Here is a 21,341-nt window from a genome sequence, read left to right on the forward strand (position 1 = left end):
GGCATGAGGCCTATGCAATTTTAATTCGCAGGCCTCATTAGCATTTGACTGACTGACTACCCTACCAATCACATTGGGAATCCTGTTACACATAATTTCTGGCTCATGAGGCATATTTAAAGCAGAGATACGTCTTAAAGTGAAGTTGCTTAACCTGTTTTCATTTTTCATTTCTGAGCTCTTAACGACATCCTAGCTGCTGCAATGAATCGAAAATCATCCCCTTGTTTTTCTGATATCTCCCCGAGATCCTAGATGAAGAAGTCAGGGCAAGGAAAGAGCAACTGTTCCCCAGAAGCCATGCGAGTACCCCCAACACCACAATGGCACACGCCTGTACAAAGGTGACTAAAAGGCTCAGTGCTACCAACATCACCCCCACATCCTGGGTTTAATGTAGAAAGAGGTTCAATAATCTCACAAGAGCATCAAGTTTGAGTGCTTCTTACAGAGTTATTAAAGATACAGGATGCTGGAATCCCACTTTTTTTTATATACTTTCATGGGATGTAAGCATTGTTGGCAGGGCCAATATTTGTTGCCCATCCCTCTTTGCCCTTGAGAAGGTGCTGGTGTGCCGCCTCTTGAACCACTGCAGCTCAAGTGGTATTGGTACACCACAGTGCTGTTAAAAAGGGAATTCCAGGTTTTTGGCCCAATGACAGTGAAGAAACAGCAATATAGTTCCAAGTCAGGATGGTGTGTGACTTGGAGGGGAACTTACAGGTGGTGGTGTTCCCATGCGAGTGCCACACAAGAACATAAGAAATAGGAGCAGGAGTAGACCATATGGCCTGTGAAGCCTGCTTACCATTCAATATGACCATAGCTGATCTTGCACTTCAATTTCACTTTCCCGCCCACTCCCTATCCCTTGATTCCCTGAGAGACCAAATACCTGTGTATCTCAGCATTAAATATATTCAGTGGTGGCGCATCCACAACCTTCTGGGGCAGATAATTCCAAAGATTCACAACCCGTTGAGTGTCCTTCTAGGTGGTAGAAGTCACGAGTTTGGAAGATGCTGTCGAAGGTGGTTTGTCGAGTCCTGGGATACTTAATGACCCCTAACCCAGGAAAATGGGTTGAGGCTGGGCTGGGGCAGATACAGGACAGGCAGAGGTCCTGCTGCAAGTCCACCCCACAAAAGATAATCCCCTTCCTGTAAGCCTATAAGATTATGAGAACTATTTTACAATTCTGATCTTGAATTACGTTTGAACACAAGTGTGACTAAACTCCTTAAATGGTGTATTTTTCCACAGAGGAAATCCCACATAAGGTTACTCGGCACGTTAAGTGCATAAAGGTGGAATGCGTGGGATTTGCCACTGTTTTAATGAACTGGGAAGACTGCACATGTTCTGCAGTGTTTGGGAACGGTACAACAATCATCACCAAACCACAGGGGATGTACCAGGTAATATGGCAATGATATTAATTTTGTTTACTTTTTTAATATTGTTACGGCCATGTGGTTAAAGGTTTGGGTGGTTCCCACTGTTGAACTCCCACCTGATGCAGCAAGCATGTTTTGTTATTAGGGTTTAACCCCTCTGTGTTTTATTTTTCAGTAAACAGACAGCGACAGGTTTTCTTGTACGTTTAGAACAGAAAATCAATTATTTATCAATCAATACACCTTAACCCGAAATTGTTGCAACCACATTCACTGACGCATTCGCTCGCTCGCGCGTGCACACGCACTCACCCCCACCCCCACCCACACACAAGAGATCGATAGAGAGGAAAAGAGATTAGCGATGGTAAGTGAGGGGGTAGGTTTTGGGGGGTCACAGTAAACCTGTTGAATTGTCTTGGAAGTCAAGTTCTCGTTGTTTGCTGGCCTGAGGTGTTTGTAGGTTTTACTTTTGGTTAATAATTGATAAAGTCAATTTTTATAACTCTTCAGTTTTACTTTGTAATTTTTCATCGTCATACTTCTTGTATGCGTGGCAATATGAACACTTAACCAAGGCAAAGATTCTATTATTCAGTCATGCAGCTTGTTTTAAACTTGGGTGAACTCAAAAGTTGTTATTTATGAAAAGGATAGACAACGGTAATGTGCACAGTGGTTGCAATGCTTTAAATAATTCATTCATTCTGAGTTTACTTGTAAGGTCAAGTGATGAGGCTATGCTTTTTTTCTTCAACTTTTCAAATGAAGACTAAAGGATGTGTCAGAGCTAATCATGAAATTTCAGGAAAGATCAGATAGCGTCACGGCTGAAACCATGAAGACTGCTCTTGGAGTTTCTTTGATCGTAAAATGTATTACGTGTGCAGACTGTCCTTTGGTGCATGTGCAATCTTCTTTGGCCTCCTTATCTCGAGAGACAATGGGTAAGCACCTGGAGGTGGTCAGTGGAGTGTGGAGCAGCGCCTGGAGTGGCTATAAAGGCCAATTCTAGAGTGACAGACTCTTCCACAGGTGCTGCAGAAAAATGTGTTTGTCGGGGCTGTTACACAGTTGGCTCTTCCCTTGCGCCTCTGTCTTTTTTCCTGCCAACTGCTAAGTCTCTTCAACTCGCCACACTTTAGCCCCACCTTTATGGCTGCCCGCCAGCTCTGGCGAACGCTGGCAACTGACTCCCACGACTTGTGATCAATGTCACAGGACTTCATGTCACGTTTGCAGACGTCTTTAAAGCGGAGACATGGACGGCCGGTGGGTCTGATACCAGTGGCGAGCTCGCTGTGCAATGTGTCTCTGGGGATCCTGCCATCTTCCATGCGGCTCACATGGCCAAGCCATCTCAAGCGCCGCTGACTCAGTAGTGTGTATAAGCTGGGGATGTTGGCCGCCTCGAGGACTTCTGTGTTGGAGATACGGTCCTGCCACCTGATGCCAAGTATTCTCCGGAGGCAGCGAAGATGGAATGAATTGAGACGTCGCTCTTGGCTGACATACATTGTCCAGGCCTCGCTGCCATAGAGCAAGGTACTGAGGACACAGGCTTGATACACTCGGACCTTTGTGTTCCGTGTCAGTGCGCCATTTTCCCACACTCTCTTGGCCAGTCTGGACATAGCAATGGAAGCCTTTCCCATGCGCTTGTTGATTTCTGCATCTGGAGACAGGTTACTGGTGATAGTTGAGCCTAGGTAGGTGAACTCTTGAACCACTTACAGAGCGTGGTCGCCAATATTGATGGATGGAGCATTTCTGACGTCCTGCCCCATGATGTTCGTTTTCTTGAGGCTGATGGTTAGGCCAAATTCATTGCAGGCAGCCGCAAACCTGTCGATGAGACTCTGCAGGCACTCTTCAGTGTGAGATGTTAAAGCAGGATCGTCAGCAGAGGAGTTCCCTGATCAGGACTTTCCGTACTTTGGACTTCGCTCTTAGATGGGCAAGGTTGAACAACCTGCCACCTGATCTTGTGTGGAGGAAAATTCCTTCTTCAGAGGACTTGAACGCATGTGAAAGCAGCAGGGAGAAGAAAATCCCAAAAAGTGTGGGTGTGAGAATTATTGCATGTGCAATAATGTAATTGTAAAAGGCGAAGGACAGCTAAAAAGGCTGTGGCCTAGAAATTCATTGGCAGTGCACCTGCTTCATAGGTATAAAATGGCACCTAAGCAAACTATATCCTGTGTAGTGCATGTACACATTCTGCGCCAGAAGTGCGCTGCCTGCGATATTGATCAAGGCTCTTGCATAAGCATATGCAAATTGACAATTTAACACATGTTTTAGACCCCTTTACAAAACTCTTTAGGATTGACTGCAGCATGCACCAGGCATGCTTCAGCCAGTACTTTCAGACATTCGGCAGCCAAACCAGCACTCTTAAAGGGATCACTGCAAGCTGCCTCCTGAAAGGTAAGTTGGAACTTTTTTACTTAACCTTATTGTGGAGCTGAGAGGAGGACAATTAAATTTGCAGGCCATTGCTGGTAACGATTCACCCCTGTCCCAATTGTCTCCCCATCTGATTCAGCTCCCCTTTGCAAAATTCAATAGTGACTGGCCACAGCATGTGCCATGCATGATGCTGTCAGTATTCTCAGGCGCTTGTCAACCAAGTCAGCAGTACTTAAAGGAACCTCTGTAGTCTCCCTCCAGAAGAACGTATATTTATTTTCACTTAGCTTATCATGGAGCCTGGAGGTGCAGGAGTGCTCCTATGGGTTGCACATTAAAATCGGAGCTGGTCAATCCTGCTTCTCCGAATCAGTGAGCTGCCTCTGGAGTCATATCTACCACCTGTAACTTGCTGGTAATAAACAAATGAGGCCAGTGTATCAATTTCCCTTGATCCTGCCACCAGCTTCATTAGGTGCTGCAGCCTTTTTAGGTCTGTGTTTCAGTCGTACTGCTATATAATGCGTCAGTGTCAGTGCAGTATCGGACATGATAATGACAACAGAGAAAAATCTAGCACCGCCACAATTGGTCGTATATCAAGAATATGAATTTTATGGGGGTTTTTTCAAATTTGTTTGAGGGGCTTTGTACCTAATATTCTCCGAATGTGTCCCATTTACGTGCATTTCAGAGTATACATTGCATAAGTATAGTTCTTTCTGGTTTAATCAATTAGAGTCATAACACCCTTATATTAACTATAGTTAAATTTAGTCGTAGATGTCAACTGATGCTCTGTGGATTGGGTAAAACAAAGTTCCTCATGGGTCAGCAAGATTTTTAAATGCTGTAATCTCTATTAAGCTTACTCTGAATCTGCTATTTGCATTTCAGGTTTTCCCAGCAAGTGTTGGATGCCTTTTAATTGATCAGGATGGCTCTGCCATGTACACATCAGAAACAAATAATGATGTCATAACACACCCAACTGTCAGTCAGATGGAACTGCAACCTGGTGCCTATTTTATGAAAAGTACCTCATTGGTCATTTGTGAAGTCATGGATCCTGAGCAAAATTTTTTCCAGGTGATGCATTTATCATTTGTTCCCCTATTCAACCCAGTTTACTTCACCTGCTCCCACTACATAATATAAATATGGGCATCCAGTCCAGCTGATGAAATGGATTGAAATTCTTGTAAAGGAAGAAGTTAATAAAATAACTGCATAAGACAGAATTTATAATCCATTATAATTAAACATGATTAAACAATGACAGCCTTTAACTAGCCCTGCATCTCACCATGGCTGTGTTGTATTCACATTAATATGAATTATCTCTGCAATTTTCTGATAGTTCCCTAGGTTTTACTTACACACACACACAGTCATTTTACAGGACTACATTACTGCCCAATATTCATGTATATCAGAAAATCAGGCAGTCCCTGTCCACTTTCTTCAATCAATGGTTGATTGTGGCAGCGAACAATGATATTTCCAAAATGCACTGCCAACAGTCGAGGCAGCGCAGATTCCAAATTACTCCTATAATGCAATCCAGCTTTTATCTTTCATAGTTTTGTGTTCTCAAGGAATAAATATCTTGGCATCTTCATTTACATAACTCCTAAAGAAGGACAGGGTGTTGGAATGGTTTAGGGAGGGAATTTCAGAGCTGAAGACACAGCCACCAAAGATGGGGCATAGTGAAGGATGGATGCACAAGAGACTAGAATCAGAGGAACGGAGAAGTTAGGTGGACTGTACGGCTGTAGGAGTAAGTGAGGCCATGAAGGGATTTAGACATGGGGATGAGAATTTAAAATTTCAGTCATTGGGAGAAACGGGAGCCAATGCAGTTCGGCAAAGACAGGTGTAACAGATGAACAGAACTTGCTTCAGGATAGGATGCAGAGATGGTTAAGAGAAGATGTCATTGAGGTTTTTAAGATTATGTAGGGTTCTAATACAGTGAATAACATATATATTAAATGTTAATTATATAATCAAGACGTTAAGACTGTTATCAGTAACAGGTACAAATCTACCTACAATATAGCGCTGAGACTTTACAAGGATGTTTCAAGTTTCTTCATTTTTATACACTAGGTAACAGTGGATGGGAATACATTTGCTTTCACTCACAATGGCAGTCAAGAGGGAGAGGAAGAAGATGCTTTACTCCAAAGTCACATGATTAAGCAAAATTATAGCAAACATGCCCCAAGGTTTGTTACTAATTTGCAAATGTTCACAAAAAAACTTATATTAAACAGTTAGTGCTTGTTAGAGAAATCTCCACACCCAAGATGAGCACTATAGAATCATAAAACAGTGACAACACAAAAGAAGGCCATTCAGCCTGTCGAGTCTGTGCTAGCTCTCTGCAAGAGCAGTTTAGCTTGTCCCACTACCCAACCCCTGCCCAACCTTTCCCCGTAGCCATGCAAGTTTTTTCTCTAAAGGTGCTTATCTAATTCCATTTTGAAAGCCATGATTGAGTCTGTTTCCACCACCATCTCAGGCAATGCACTCAAGACCCTAATCATTCGCTGAGTAAAAAAGTTTTTACTGATGTCGCCGTTGGTTCTTTTGCCATTCACCTTAAATCAGTGTCCTTTGGTTCTCGACCCTTCTGCCAACGGAACAGTTTCTCTCTATCTATTCTGTCTAGACCCCTCATGATTTTACCTCTATCAAATCTCATGTCAAGCTTCTCTTCTCTAGGGAGAACAACCTCAGCTGCTCTAATCTATCCACATAACTGAAGTCTCTCATTCCTGTAATCATTCTCGTAAATTTTTTCTGCACCTTCTCGAAAGCCTTCATATTCTTCCTAAAGTGCAGTGCCCAGAAGTGCACACAATGCTTCAGTTGAGGCCGAACCAGTGTTTTATAAAGGTTCATCATAACATCCTTGCTTTTGTACTCTATGCTTTGATTTATAAAGACCAGGCTCCCATATGCCTTTTAACCACTTTGTCAAACTGTCCTGCCACCTTCAACGATTTGTGCACATATACCCCCAGGTTTCTCTGTTCCTGAACCCCTTTAGAATTGTACCCTTTATTTTATATTGTTTCTCCTCAGTCTTCCTACCAAAATGTATCACTTCACACTTCTCTGCATTATATTTCATCTGCCATGTGTCCACCCATTCCACCAGCCTATGTCCTCTTGAAGTCTATCACAGTCCTCCTCACAGTTCACAATACTTCCAAATTTTATGTCATCTGCAAATTTTGAAATTGTGCCTGTACACCCATGTCTAGGTCATTAATATACATCAAGAAAAGCAGTGGTCCAGTACCAACACCTGAGGAAACCCCACTCTAAACCTTCCTCCAGTCAAAAAACAACCATTCACCACTACTCTCTGTTTCCTGTCACTCATCCAACGTCGTATTCATGCTGCCACTGTCCCTTTTCTTCCATGAGTTTCAGCTTTGCTGGCACTTTATCAAATGCCTTGTGGAAGTCCATTTAAACCACATCAACTGCATTACCTTCATCAATCCTTACTGTAACCTCATCAAAATACTCAGTCACGTTAGTTAAGCACAATTTGCTTTTAACAAATCCATACTGACTTTCCTTAATGAATCCACACTGGTCCAAGTGACTGTTAATTTTGTCCCGGATTATCGTTGCTAAAACCTTTCCCACCACTGAGGTCAAACTGACTGGGATCATCCTTACAGATTTTTTTGAACAAGAGCGTAATATCTATAATTCTCTAGTCCTCTGGCACCAAAACGGTATCTAAGGAGGATTGGAAGATTATGGCCAGTGCCTCCACAATTTCCTCAGTCTCCTCTGATGCATCCCATCCAGTCCTTTTGACTTACCAACTTTAAGTACAGCCAGCCTTGCCAATTATTCCAATTTATCAATTTTTAGCCCATCCAGTGTCTCAACCACAATCTTTTCAGTGACCTCGGCAGCGTTTCATCCTTGGTGAAGACAGATGCAAAGTACTCATTTAATACCTTACCTATGCCCTCTGCCTCCAATTCATAAATACCCTTTCTGGTCCCTAATCAGTCCCATCCCTTCTCCCTCCACCCTTTTATTATTTATATGCCTATAGAAGACTTTGGATTTCCTTTTATGTTAGCTTGAAGTCAGTCCTTTGTTCAAATACAGTTTTGTGTGCCAATCTTTGATTTCATTGGTTGGGCCAGATCTGTTGTCACCCAATTGAAATTGGCTCTTCTCCAATTAAGTATTTTTTGGTCAGTATTGCTCCTTTTCCAAAGCTAATCTAAACCTTATGATACAATGATCTCTGTCCACTAACTGTTCTGCTACTGGCACTTGATCCACTTGACCCACCTCATTCCCCAGAACCAGATCCAGCAATGCCTCCTTCCTCATTGGGTCAGGAAGATACTGATCAAGAAAATTCTCCTGAACATATTTCAGAAACTCTTCCCCTCTCTGCCTTTACACTATTACTATCCCAGTCTATATCAGGATAATTAAAGACACCCATTATCACTATTCTACTATTTTGGACCTCTCTGTAATTTTCCTGCAAATTTCTTCCCCTATCTTTCCTACTAGTTGGTGGCATATAGAATACACCCAGTAGTTTAATGGTAACTCATTTGTTTCTTAACTCCTTGACTCCTCTAGTATATCCTCTCTCTCTCCAGCACTGCGATGTTCTCCTTATTCAATACTGCCACCCCTCCTTCTCTCTTTACTTCCCTATCCTTCCTGAACACCTTGTACCCAGAAAAATTTAGTACCCAGTCCTACCCTTTTTTAAGCCAGGTCTCCATTGTCATAGCCCCAATATCATATTCCCATTTAGCTATCTGCACCTGCAGCTCACCAACCTTATTTACCACACTTCATACATTTACATAAATGCACTGTATACCTAATTTAGACCTTATTGCATTTCCTCTTACTCTGACCCCACCTAATACCTTACTATTTCTTACTCTAGTGCTATCTGTCTCTCCCAATCCTTTGTGCACCTTGTTTCTCCTTTCTAATGCTATATTGTGGTTCCCATCTCCCTGCCAAGTTAGTTTAAAACAAAAACAAAAACTGCTGGAAAAACTCAGCAGGTCTGGCAGCATGTGTGGAGAGACAAGCAAAGTTAGCGTTGCAGGTCTGTGAACTTTCATCAGAACTGGCAAAGGTTGAAAAAGAATTATGTTTTAAGCAAGTGACGGGGAGTTGGTGGGGGAGAGCACAAAGGGGAAGGTGTTTGATAGGGCAGAGGGTGATTAAATAACAAAGCTGTCTAGGACAAAGCCAAAGCATGTGTTAATGCTTGTGGTGAAAGTTAGTTTAAATCTTCCCAAACAGCATGAGCAAACCACCCCATGAAGATATTGGTTGCAGTTCCATTCAGATGCAACCCATCTGGCCTGTATAGGTCCCATGTCCTGCAGTACTGGTCCCAATGTCCCAAGAATCTAAAGCCCTCACTCCTGCACCATCTCTGCAGTCACTCATTCATCTGGTCTATCCTCATAATTCTATACTCACTAGTGCATGACATCAGGAGTAATCTGGAGATTACTACCTTTGAGGTCCTGCTTGCTAGTCTCTTTCCTATCTCTTTAAAATCTCCCTGAAGGATCTTATCCCTCTTTCTACCTTTGTCATTGGTACTGATGTGGACCACAGCCTACGGCTGTTCACCAACCCCCCTCAGAGTGCTCTCAGCTGCTCAGTGACATCCTGGACCCTGGCGCCTGGGAGGCAACATACCATCCTGGATTCACATCTACGGCCTTAGAAACGCATGTCTATTCCCCAAACTATAGATTCCCCTATCGCTATTGCTTTCCCAATCCTGTTCCCCACCCAAGCCGTACAGCGGAGCCACCTGTGGTGCTGTGGACTTGACTCTGGCTGCATTTCCCCGAATGATCTCACCAGTAGTCAGAACTGAATCCTGGGTGGAGAGTGAGGTGCAGTTGGGACTCCTCCACTACCTGCCTGGTCCTCCTTGACTGCCTGACAGTCACCCATTCCCTCCCTGCCTATATGCCCTAAAGTTATGGGGTGACCTCCTCTAGAAATCTGGTATCCACATAGCTCTCAGCCTTGTGAATGCACTGCAGTGATGCCAGCTGCCACTCAGGCTCTGAAATCCAGAGCCTGAGCTCCTTCAGCTGATGACACTTCCTGCACATGTGGTTGTCCAGGAAACAAGAAGCATCCTGGAATTCCCACATGGAACAGGATGTGCATTGCATGGGATTCAGGTGCCCTGCCACGTCTGTTTATTAGACTATTTACTTAATTAAGGGAAATAAATTTACAGTCACCAGCTACTCACCAATTAGCTTCTTCCCTTATGCTGACAAGACTTTACTTTATCGGGAGGTTGACTTAAATATTTTTACTTAACATTTATTACCTACATGTCTAAATATCATATTAAATGAACAGTTGTCTATAAAGGCCAGTAGGTCAAAGCTGAATATTGAAAATGTGGCCCAAATAGCTTTTTCTCATTCTCCCCTTTCTTATGTTCAATAATCTGTAGAAAAAGTCCGAGTCGGGCCTGTCAAAAGTAATCGAGTTAGTTAACATTAAACTACGAGCTACACATGCCATTTTATGTTGCATTCACTGCTTGAGCAGGTTACTAATGTTGCAGTACGACTTGCCTTGGAGATTGGTTAGCTTATTGTTATATCATGTTGGCTCCAATTGGTGCTGTTTCCAATTCTTATGGGGATATTTAGATTGTAATTGGCTGATTATCTTTCATTTAAAAATGTACTTCTCCACTAATATAGATATAGAATGGAGAACTTACTAAAAATCACAGTAGAATCTTTGTATTCGACAATATTGATGGTTAATCTGAATATGGCTCCTTGCTCCACTAATCTGGATCTGATTAACTTTGTGAAGATGTAAACCTTGCTATTGGCTTGCAACTTCCTTGCTTTTCCAGGTCATGCACCACCAGAACATCAGAGACAATCTACTTCTGGGGCTGCAGCAACACTGCATGCCAGCTGTTAAAAAATTTAATGAGCCAGTGATGTTTGTTCCTTCCATTTTGACAGCTCTTCATAGCTGTGTGAACAAGCTCTACAATTCAGTGATATTGAAATTGATCATGTGACTCCACTGTTGCAACAATTCATTTCAGTGTACCACTGATCCGCATCAATATACTACTAGCAGTTTTAGGTATAATAAAAACAGAAAATGCCAGAAGAACTCGACAGGTCTGGAAGCATCTATGGACAGAGTATTTCCAGCATTTTCTGTTTTTTATTTCAGATTTCCAACATCGCAGTATTTTGCTTATTTAGCAGTGTTAGGTACTGTGCTTCAAGTACACATTGACATGTTTATGTATGATGTAACATTGCTTTGTTTTACCTGACAGATTTTTTATTCTCTATGCTGATGGCTCAGGGACTGAACTACTTCGATCTAGCGATGTAGAAGAATACCTACATCGAGCATACTCCAGTCCAGCTACTGCAGTTCTGAAGGAACAGCTACCAGAATTTCCAGGTCAGAAGGCAAGAACACAGGCTGGGTGACTTTGGAAATAATGTGGGGTTGATTTGAAGCATATCTACAGTAACAAAATAATGCCACCATGATTAACATAATCATAATTTTGACTGCAACCTCTTTTGGTACTTTGATTTCTCCTTCCTGCATGTAGGAGATGCTTCTACAAGTTTTTGTTGATTTATGAATTTTGTTCTTGCTACAATATAATTTTATACATTTTCTTAGACTCATGAAGACGTTTTTCCTCTCCATTTTTGTCTTCCCTCCAATATATACCTCCTCAATGTAAATTGATCATTTCATTAGTCTTGGCCAATGTAAAGTAACTTAGTCAGTGTTTAATAACAGAACTTATAGTAAGGGGAGAAATTTTAACATCCCCCCCCATGATGAGTGGCCATTTTTATGGTGGTGTGTTGCAAAGTGCATCTATGGCCCACTCTCATGGCAGGACACCTCATAATAATATTTAAATCAGGCTCCTGGAGTGCATTTGGGAGCCTGATTTAAATTTACTCCTGGCCAGCTGGGGTTCCCAGGGCTCCGCAAACCTGGCAGTAAAATGGAGATGGGAGCAGCCGCTTCAAGCAGGTAAGTGCTTTTTAGAGCACTTCTTGGGTGCCAAGAGAATCAGAAGTGTTTCCTCTTCACCCCTGGCCCCTCAGGTAATTTTTCTGCTGTCATTGACCACCCCACCCCACCACCACCACCACCACCCCACCCCCAATAAACCTGCAATCTCAAGCCTGTCCCTTGTCCTCCCAATTACAGGTTCAATCTCTCCCCCTTCTGCCCGTGACCTCTCCTGGATGCCCACCGCTCCCAACTACCGGTGCAACCATTCCCACCCTTCTGCCCTATGATCTTTCCCAGTACCCCCTCACTCCAAATTGCTGGTCCAACCCCTCCCACCAGACTCTGATATTTCCTGGTTGTTGGGGACAGGTCCCAACAGGCTGCAGTCTACTCCTGCTGAGCTTTCCACCCAACAGCAGGCCAGCCAATCAATCTGACTGGCTGCCAGACAGGAAACAGAGTAAAAAATATGAGAATTAAGTCCTGTCATCAAATTCAACCGGACCTCCACTTTCCTGGGATTTTCTGGATCCTGCTGCCTCCCAACACTCGCAAGCGTGCATCCCCACTTCCTCCTCGCCTCCCAATAAGTATTGGGGCCTAAGAGTACAAAATGCATACTTTTCTATTGAAGCATTTTCTGCCTACTGGCAAAATTAACAGCTCTGTAGAACCATGGAGGTTTACAGGATAAAACGAGGTCTCTCTATCTCTCCCTGTAACTCTTCTTCTGTTTCAAATCTTATCCAATTTTTACATAACAAATGCAGTCGTTTCTGCCTCAACCAATTTTGCAGCAAAATATTCTATGCACCAACAACCCTCTGTGTGAAGCAATATCCCACCACTAGGGGAAATAATCTTTCCCTATTCATTGCATCAGAACCTTTCGTCATTTTGGAAACATAAACAAAATCTCTTCTTAACCTGCTCTGCAGCAGTGGAAATAGTCCTTGTATCTCAAATCTCTCCTCATAATTATCATTTACCATCCCTAATGTCATTCTGGTGAATCTACAGTGTGCCCTCTCAATGGTTTTAATGTCCCTCATAAAATGGGGCATCAACAACTGCACTCAGTACTCTAACTGTAGCGTAACCAATGTTTTGTGTATAAATTTATTATTTCTTCATAACTTTTGTTCTCTATGCCCATATTTATAAAACCCAAAATGCTTTTGGCCTTCTATATGTCTGCACTCGGGTAACTGTGTACTTGTATCCCAAGTTCCCTGTTCACTCACACTCTTCAGCATGTCTCCATTGAATGCAGAGCCTCATTTTTGTTTTTCCTCCCAAAGTATATCACATCATACTTGTGCATGTTAAATTACATCTGCTAACTGTCTGCTCATTCCACTAAATTGTCTGCAGCAGACCCCACCTGAGAAGCAGCACGGACCAGTGAATGGTTCTACCTCCACAGAAGTACAAACTGGTTCCCTGGTGGCATATTGCCATAGCATAGTACCCAATTTACTAACTTCCAGACTATGGTGGTCAGGATGCAAGTTGATGTATTTGAGTACTTTCAGAATTTGTTAGCAGCCATTAGACCAGACTGCAGATCCATCTCTCACAATAGTAGTGCAGGCCAAGAATCCAGGTTTCCCCCTTGGAGCAAAATACGAGTGGCACATAGGAGGCAAGACCAGGCTGCCAAGGCACAAGCTCCAGAGTTTCAATCAGCAGTGGCTTGCTCCCAGAAGCAACCTGCCACAAGAGGCGTGGGAGGAAACTGGAAAAGCACAGCATGAGGAAAGATAGGTTTTCTTGTTTTCACTTTGAAGTTAGTTGGATTAAAATCCTTGGAGCAGAGAAGGCTGAGGGGGGACATGATTGAGGTGTACAAAATTATGAGGGGCATTGATAGGTTAGATAGGAAGAAACTTTTCCCTTAGCGGAGGGGTCAAGAACCAGGGGGCATAGATTTAGGGTAAGGGGCAAGAGGTTTAGGGGGGATTTGAGGAAACATTTTTTCACCCAGACGGTGGTTGGAATCTGGAACGCACTGCCTGAACAGGTGGTGAAGGCAGGAACCCTCACAACATTTAAGAAGTATTTAGATGAGCACTTGAAACGCCATTGCATACAAGGCTATGGACCAAGTGCAGGAATATAGGATTAGAATAGTTGGGTGCTATATGGCCGGCACCGACACGATGGGCCGAAGGGCCTGTTTCTGTGCTGTATAATTCTATGACTCGAAAATAGAATATATTATGCTTTGTTACTCATAGAGTCTAGAGTCATACAGGAAAGTGTGCACTTATTTTGTTCTACCTTATTCAATCAAGCAATTATTGACATGGTCAAGTAGGGGCAAAGAAATCTGATTTGTTATCATGTTCTAGAATGGCTACTGGATGGAAGGATTGGTTCTTTATTTTAAGATGGAGGAAAAGGAATTAAGGCAGTGGTGACAAAGGTGGACTTTATTGATTCAATGTGCTCTCATATCTATTGCAACAGTCACTGAGTAGTCCTCTGAGTTATAGTCATCCTAATTCTCTCCTCCATGTACTGCAAACTCCAAAGCAGCGATGGAAACCTTCCAGGATACAACAATGTGGGACATATAAGCTGGAGCGTACTGCAATACCTCAACCAACCTGAAAGTGTTGCTTTAAGACTCCAATGGTCCACTTGATGAGCCCATTCATAAAGGTATATGGTTCATTGTAGTGCTCTTCTCTTGCTGTTCCGGCAACTCTAATTGAGAACATAGGCAGGCAATGTCGCCAACAAATCATCTGTTGACATGATTTTCTTCAAGATGTCGATAGGGCAGATTTCTGAAGGACAAGACCAAGATATCTTCCAACTTGTCATACAGGACTCTTTGCATATTATCACACATAATCTGTACATTCAGGGAACTGAAGTCCTTCCAATTGAAGAAGTTGAAGGGATGGCTGTTGGAGCCCACAAAGCAGTGCGAGTGCCATCTAGTCTGCCTGGATCTTGGGAAATCCAGCAACCCCATTAAACTGGATGATGCTAACTTGCTGCTGCCTTGCTGTGATCCCGAAGTTGATTAATTTCCTAGGTCTCCTGGTATGGATGTCATTTAACTCTCAGTGGGATGAATGGAATACTACTTAGTAATCTTCAAATCGGTAAAACGAGTGTGTTCCGATGGAAACAAGCCTAGTGTGTGGCATTTCAAACCAGACATTGACAATATGACATAAGAAATAGGAGCAGGCATAGACTATTCAACTCTTCAAGCCTGCCCATCCAATCAATAAGATCATAGCTGATTTTCTTCTTCAACTCCACCTTCTTGCATTGATCCCATATCCCTTAATTTCTTTAATATCCAAAAATCTGTCGATCTCTGTCCTGATTTTTTTTTATTCATTTGTGCGATGTGGACATCACTGGCAAGGCCAGCATTTATTGCCCATCCCTAATTGATCTTGAGGAGGTGATACTGAGCTGCCTTTGTGAAACACTTCAGTCCTTGTGGTGTAGGTGCACCCACAGTTCTGCTAGCGAGGGAGTTCCAGGTTTTTGACCCAGCGACAGTGATGAAGCAGCGATATCGTTCCAAGTCAGGATGGTGTGTGACTTGGTTGGAACTTGCAGGTGCTGGTGTTCCCATGCATCTGCTGCCCTTATTATTCTATGTGGTAGAGATCACAGATTTGGAAGGTGCTATCGAAGCAGCCTTGGCAATTGCTGCAGTGCATCTTGTAGATGGTACGCATTGCTGCCACTGTGTGCCTGTGGCGGAGGGTGTGAATGTTGAAGGTGGTGGATGGGATGCCGATCAAGTGGGTTGCTTTGTTCTGGATGGTGTCAAACGTCTTAAGTGTTGTTGGAGCTGCACTCATCCAGGCAAGTGGAGAGTATTCCATCACACTCCTGGCTTGTGTCTTGTAGATGGTGGACAGGCTTTGGGAAGTCAGGAGGTGTGTTACTTGCCATAGAATTCCAGCCTCTGGCTCATTTTTGTAGCCACAGTATGATGTGGCAGGACCAGTTAAGTTTCTGGTCAGTGGTGACTCCCCCCCAGGATGTTGATGGTGGGAGATTCAGCGATGGTAATGTAATTGAACGGCAAGGGGAGATGGTTAGATTCTCTTTTGTTGGAGCAGGTCATTGCCTGACACTTGTGTGGCATGAATGTTACTTGCCACTTATCAGCCCAAGCCTGAATGTTGTCCAAGTCTTGCTGCATGCAGGCAAGGACTGCTTCAGTATCCGAGGAGTTGCGAATGATATCGAACATTGCAATCATTTGTGAACATCCCCAAATCTGATTTTATGTTGGAGAGAAGATTATTAGAGTCATAGAGTCAAAGAGTTATACGGCACAGAAACAAGCCCTTCGGCCCATCGTGTCTGTGCTGGCCATCAAGCACCTATCTATTCTAATCCCATTTTCCAGCACTTGGCCCATAGCCTTGTATGCTATGGCATTTCAAGTGCTCATCTGAATACTTCTTAAATGTTGTGAGAGTTCCTGCCTCTACTATCCCTTCAGAACTGTACACAGTACTCCAGCTGTGGCCTAACTAGCATTTTATACAGCTCCATCATAACCTCCCTGCTCTTATATTCTGTGCCTTGGCTAATAAAGGCAAGTATCCCATATGCCTTCCTAACCACCTTATCTAACCTGTGCTGCTGCCTTCAGTGATCTATGGACAAGTATACCAAGGTCCCTCTGACCCTCTGTACTTCCTAGGGTCCTACCATCCATTGTATATTCCCTTGCCTTGTTAGTCCTCCCAAAAAGTATCACCTCACACTTCTCAGGATTAAATTCTATTTGCCACTGCTCTGCCCATCTTACCAGCCCATCTATATCGTCCTGTAAACTAAGGCTTTCCTCTTCACTATTTAGACACTACCAATTTTCGTGTCATCTGTGAACTTACTGATCATACCTCCTATATTCATGTCTAAATCATTAATGGTGTACAATACAAACAGTAAGGGGTCCCAGCACCGATTCCTGCAGTACACCACTGGTCACAGGCTTCCACTCGCAAAAACAACCCTTGACCATCACCCTCTGCCTCCTGCCACTAAGCCAATTTTGGATCCAAATTGCCTTGGATCCCATGGGCTCTTACCTTCTTAATCAATCTCCCATGCAGGACCTTATCAAAAGCTTCATCATTGATGAAACAGCTGAAGATTGTTGGGCCCCGGACACTACCCAGAGCTACCACAGCAGCGATGTCCTGGGACTGAGTTGATTGGCCTCCAGCAACCACAACCATCTTCCTTTATGCTAGGTCCAACAGCCAGTGAAGAGCTTTCCCTCTGATTCCCATTGACTTCAATTTTGCTGGGACTCCTTGAAGCTACATTTGGTCAAATACTGCCTTGATGTCAAGGACAGTCACTCTCATCTCACCTCTGGGAATCAGCTCTTTCGTCCATGCTTGGACCATGGCTATAATAAGGTCTGGAGCTGAATGACTCTGGAGGAGCCCAAAATGAGCATTGGTGAGCAGGTTATTGCTGAGTAAATGCTGCTTGATAGCACTGTCAAACCTTCCATCACTTTGCTGATGATTGAGAGTAGACTGATGGGGTGGTAATTGGCTGGATTGGATTTATCCTGCTTTTTGAAGACAGGACATGCCTGGGCATTTTCCACATTGTTGGGTAGATGCCATTATTGTAGCTGTACTGGAACAGCTTGGCTAGGGGCGTGGCTAGTTCTGGAGCACAAGTTTTCAGGACTGTAGCCAGGATGTTGTCAGGACCCAAAGCCTTTGCTGTATCCAGTGCCTTCTGCCCTTTCCTGATTTCACATGTAGTGAATCTAATTGGCTGAAGACTGGCATCTATGATGGTGGGGACCTCAGGAGGAGGCCTAGATGGATCATCCACTCGGCACTTCTGGCTGAAGATGGTTCCAAATGCTTCAGTCTTGTCTTTTGCACTGATGTGCTGGGCTCCCCTATCATTGAGGATGGGGATGTTTGTGTAGCCTCCTCCTCCGGTTAGCTGTTTAATTGTCCACCACGATTTACGACTGGGTATGGCAGAACTGCAGAGATATAATCTGATCCATTGGTTGAGGGATCACTTAGCTCTGTCTATAGCATGCTGCTTCTGCTATTTAGCATGCATGTTGTCCTGCATTGTAACTTCACCAAGTTGGCTTCTCATTTCTAGGTATGCCTGGTGCTGCTCCTGGCATGCTCTCCAACACTCTTCCTTGAACCTGAGTTGGTTCCCTGGCTTGATGGTAATGGTAGAGTGAAGTATATGCCAGGGCATAGGTTACAGATTGTGGTTGACTAGAATTCTGCCACTGCTGATGGCCCACAGCGCTTCATGGATGCCTGGTTTTGAGCTCCTAGATCTGTCTATTCTTGACAACAGAGCATCCACAGCTTTCTAGAGTAGAGAATTCCAAAGATTCACAACTCTCTGAATGAAGAAATATCTCCTTATCTCAGTCCTAAATGGCCAACCCCTAATTCTGAGACTGACCTCTAGTTCTAGACTTCGCAGCCAAAAAAAACATCCTCCCAACATCTACCCTGTCAAGCCCTTTAAGAATTTTTATATGTTTCAATGAGATCAATTCGCATTCTTCTAAATTTTAGGGAATATAGACCTGGTTTGATCAATCTCTGTTCATAGACAATATCCTCTTCACAAGAATCAGTCTAGTGAACCTTTGTTGCACTCCCTCCAAGACAAATATATCCTTCCTTATGTAAGGAGACCAAAACTGTATAAGGACTCCAGTTGTGGTTTCACCAAGGCCCTATACAATTGTACTATATTTGTATGGTTGGGGAAGCCGTTATACTTCGATATTGAGGTTAACAATCCATTCAATGGCTTCAGCTGATGTAGTATGAATGGTTGTGATGCCACCTGATCTCTCAGGGCAAGAGTTCAATATGTGGGAGATGGTCTGACCTGGATGGCTGCAGTCATAATTTGAGCTGGTCCTCATGTTCCACTTGTGGAGCAAGTGGCCTCATCTTCCCTAGCCCGTCCTCAAGTGGTTGAGGTTTGGAAGGTTGAAACCTGGGACTTCACTACTTGGATCAGTTACCATGTTGCAGTCGGTGATGTTAGCAATTAACCAGGAGGTGCACCATCATGAGATGGGGCTGTCATCGGTTTGTAGGTCCACAGGGAAAACATTCTCCTAAAAGAACACCACCAACTGACAGCTAACAAAGCACTCCCATTGATACAGGGCCTCAAAAAAAATATGCACTTGCCTCTACTGGAGCACACTCCAGACCTTACAATTGCAACAAAACTTCTTTACTGTTATACGCCAACCCCTTTGCAATAAAGGCTAACATACCATTTGCTTTCCTAATTGCTTACCGTACCTGCATGTTAACTTTGTGATTTGTGCACAAGGACAGCTAGATCCCTTTGGATACCAACTGTTCCCAGGCTCTCGCCAGTTAAAAAACATCCTGGTTTTCTGCTCTTCCTACCAAGGTTTCACATTTCCCCACATTATATTCCATTTGTCATGCTCTTGCCCACTCACTTAACCTATCTCCCTTTTAAGCCTATTTTCATCCTCCTCACAGCTTACTTTCCTACCCAACTTTGTATTGTCAGCGAACATAGATGCACTACTTTCTTACTATAAATGGGAAATGGTGGGAGAATTTAATTTTAAAATTAAAATAATTATTTATATTCTGGTGTTCACAGAGTGATTCGAATGTAATGTAAAGTTTTGAAAGCATTTTTAAAAAACACTTTAATAGAAATATTTTGGTTTTATTTCTTTTGACTTTAAGCTTTTTCCATCTCTACTTCAAATAGGTGTTCTGGGTATCACATTTCTCCAGCCATCTACTGAAGACATTGGATCACACTGGTTAATTAAAAAGGATGTAGCTAACATTATCCCTCCCAACCTTCAATCAAGAAAGTGGGACACATTTCCTCAAGCAGAGGTACCTCTAATCCTTTAAAGGATGTTAGTTGGATGTAGGGGGAAGACTGGGTTGTTGTTTGTCATTCTTGTTCATTATTCCTGGTTACAGATGTCATGAAGACCCCCAGTTGCCAAGAATGAGGCATATTAATTTCATCATATGAACATTAATTTTAAACTGTTGCTAGAGTAAAGAAATAACTAAGAGACAGTGCTTGGAGAGACAAAAGAATTGCTCACTGTTTCAATTAACAGAGATTGGGCCGGGCAATGGTGATCCATATCTTGTCAGTGTAAGAGACAGCACTACACCCCCTGCCCCCCCCCCCCACCGAGAGCTTTGGAATCCACAAACCTCAGGAGCAGTTGTTCCCAAATGAGGGGTTAGGGGGTTAGTCACATGACTAACCTGCTGGCCAACTTGGAGTTTTGAATTGTGCTCACAGGACAGTTTGGTCAGACTGCAGATTGTAACTGAAGCTGGAACAAGGGAGCCTCTCCCCTGGCAGGCTCTCTCTCGTTTTCTCACAAGCCTCTGGACCCACTGAAGTCGCTTAAACCTCATGAGAGAAAAGACTCCTACATCGAAACAAGTTGAAGTGTGCACTGGGCCCCAACGAACAGCAAGACTTACCAGCAACCAAAGACTCCACATTGAACTTAAAGGACCGTAAATAACTACCAGATATTGCCTCAAACTTTTCCCCTTTATTCCTTCTACTTTCTCTGTCTCTATCTCCGTGTGTGTTTATCACATATGCATGCTAGCGTGGTCGTGTCGCGTACTCGTAGTCGTTAACCGAATTAAAGTTTAAGATTAATGAACTGCCACCTTTCTTGTTTAAATCTAAGAAAGCCTGTCGAATTGATTTCTTTGCCTTGCAGTTGGAAAGCGGTGAACAAGGATTCACCAAGGGGGAGCTAAAAACACGCTGTTTCTCAGATTAAACCCTATTACGGTTAGGCCAGGCAAAGGCTGAGAGGGAACCCTTAGACCCCTATCTCAGCTGGTCGTAACAGAAATTTGGGGGCTAGCGTCCTGGACTTGACCCAAAGACAAACAAGAAATTGGAAGTGTGAAGCCAAATTAATCCCAATCAAAAAAGATTTCAATACAGGTTTTCTGGTAGTTGTGAGTGCTAGAATACTAACATGTCTGTGACTGAAGCTAGTAGCTCCCCAAGCCAGAGTGAAGTAACTTGGGATAAGTTAAAGACACTGTCTATGGAGGAGTTGAGGAAATTGACTGGCCAGTGGGATCACTGTATGTGGCAAGGCTAGGAAGTCTGAACTCCTAAGGCTAGTGGCCAACCATTTTTCCCTTGAATCGAAAGAAGCAGAAACAGGGTTAGAAATAGACTCTGACAAGATATTGCTAGCAAAGGTACAATTGGAACAGAGGAAACATCAATTTAAAGAAAGAGAAAGAGAGATACAGGAGAGATAGAAAGAAAGAACCTTTCAGAAGGAACGTGAAGAAAAAGAGAGAGGAAAGAGAGAAAAAAACAGTCTTCCAGAAGGAATGCGAAGAGAGA

At 43.2% G+C, this 21,341-nt stretch overlaps 1 protein-coding gene across 14 annotated transcripts in view; it reads left to right on the forward strand.

Annotated features, from left to right (window-relative positions):
• The window catches only part of spag17 (sperm associated antigen 17), a 428,416-nt gene that overhangs the window by 288,530 nt on the left and 118,545 nt on the right, over nucleotides 1–21,341 (forward strand). For all 14 annotated transcript variants that reach the window (XM_068040791.1, XM_068040788.1, XM_068040787.1 and 11 more), the window contains 5 exons: nucleotides 1,267–1,421; nucleotides 4,710–4,901; nucleotides 5,928–6,046; nucleotides 11,197–11,327; nucleotides 19,692–19,825. In XM_068040791.1, the coding sequence (XP_067896892.1) occupies nucleotides 1,267–1,421; nucleotides 4,710–4,901; nucleotides 5,928–6,046; nucleotides 11,197–11,327; nucleotides 19,692–19,825 (731 nt within the window). The remainder of the gene's footprint in view (nucleotides 1–1,266; nucleotides 1,422–4,709; nucleotides 4,902–5,927; nucleotides 6,047–11,196; nucleotides 11,328–19,691; nucleotides 19,826–21,341) is intronic.

This window comes from Heterodontus francisci, chromosome 10 (assembly GCF_036365525.1).
Source record: "Heterodontus francisci isolate sHetFra1 chromosome 10, sHetFra1.hap1, whole genome shotgun sequence".
NCBI lineage: Eukaryota > Metazoa > Chordata > Chondrichthyes > Heterodontiformes > Heterodontidae > Heterodontus > Heterodontus francisci.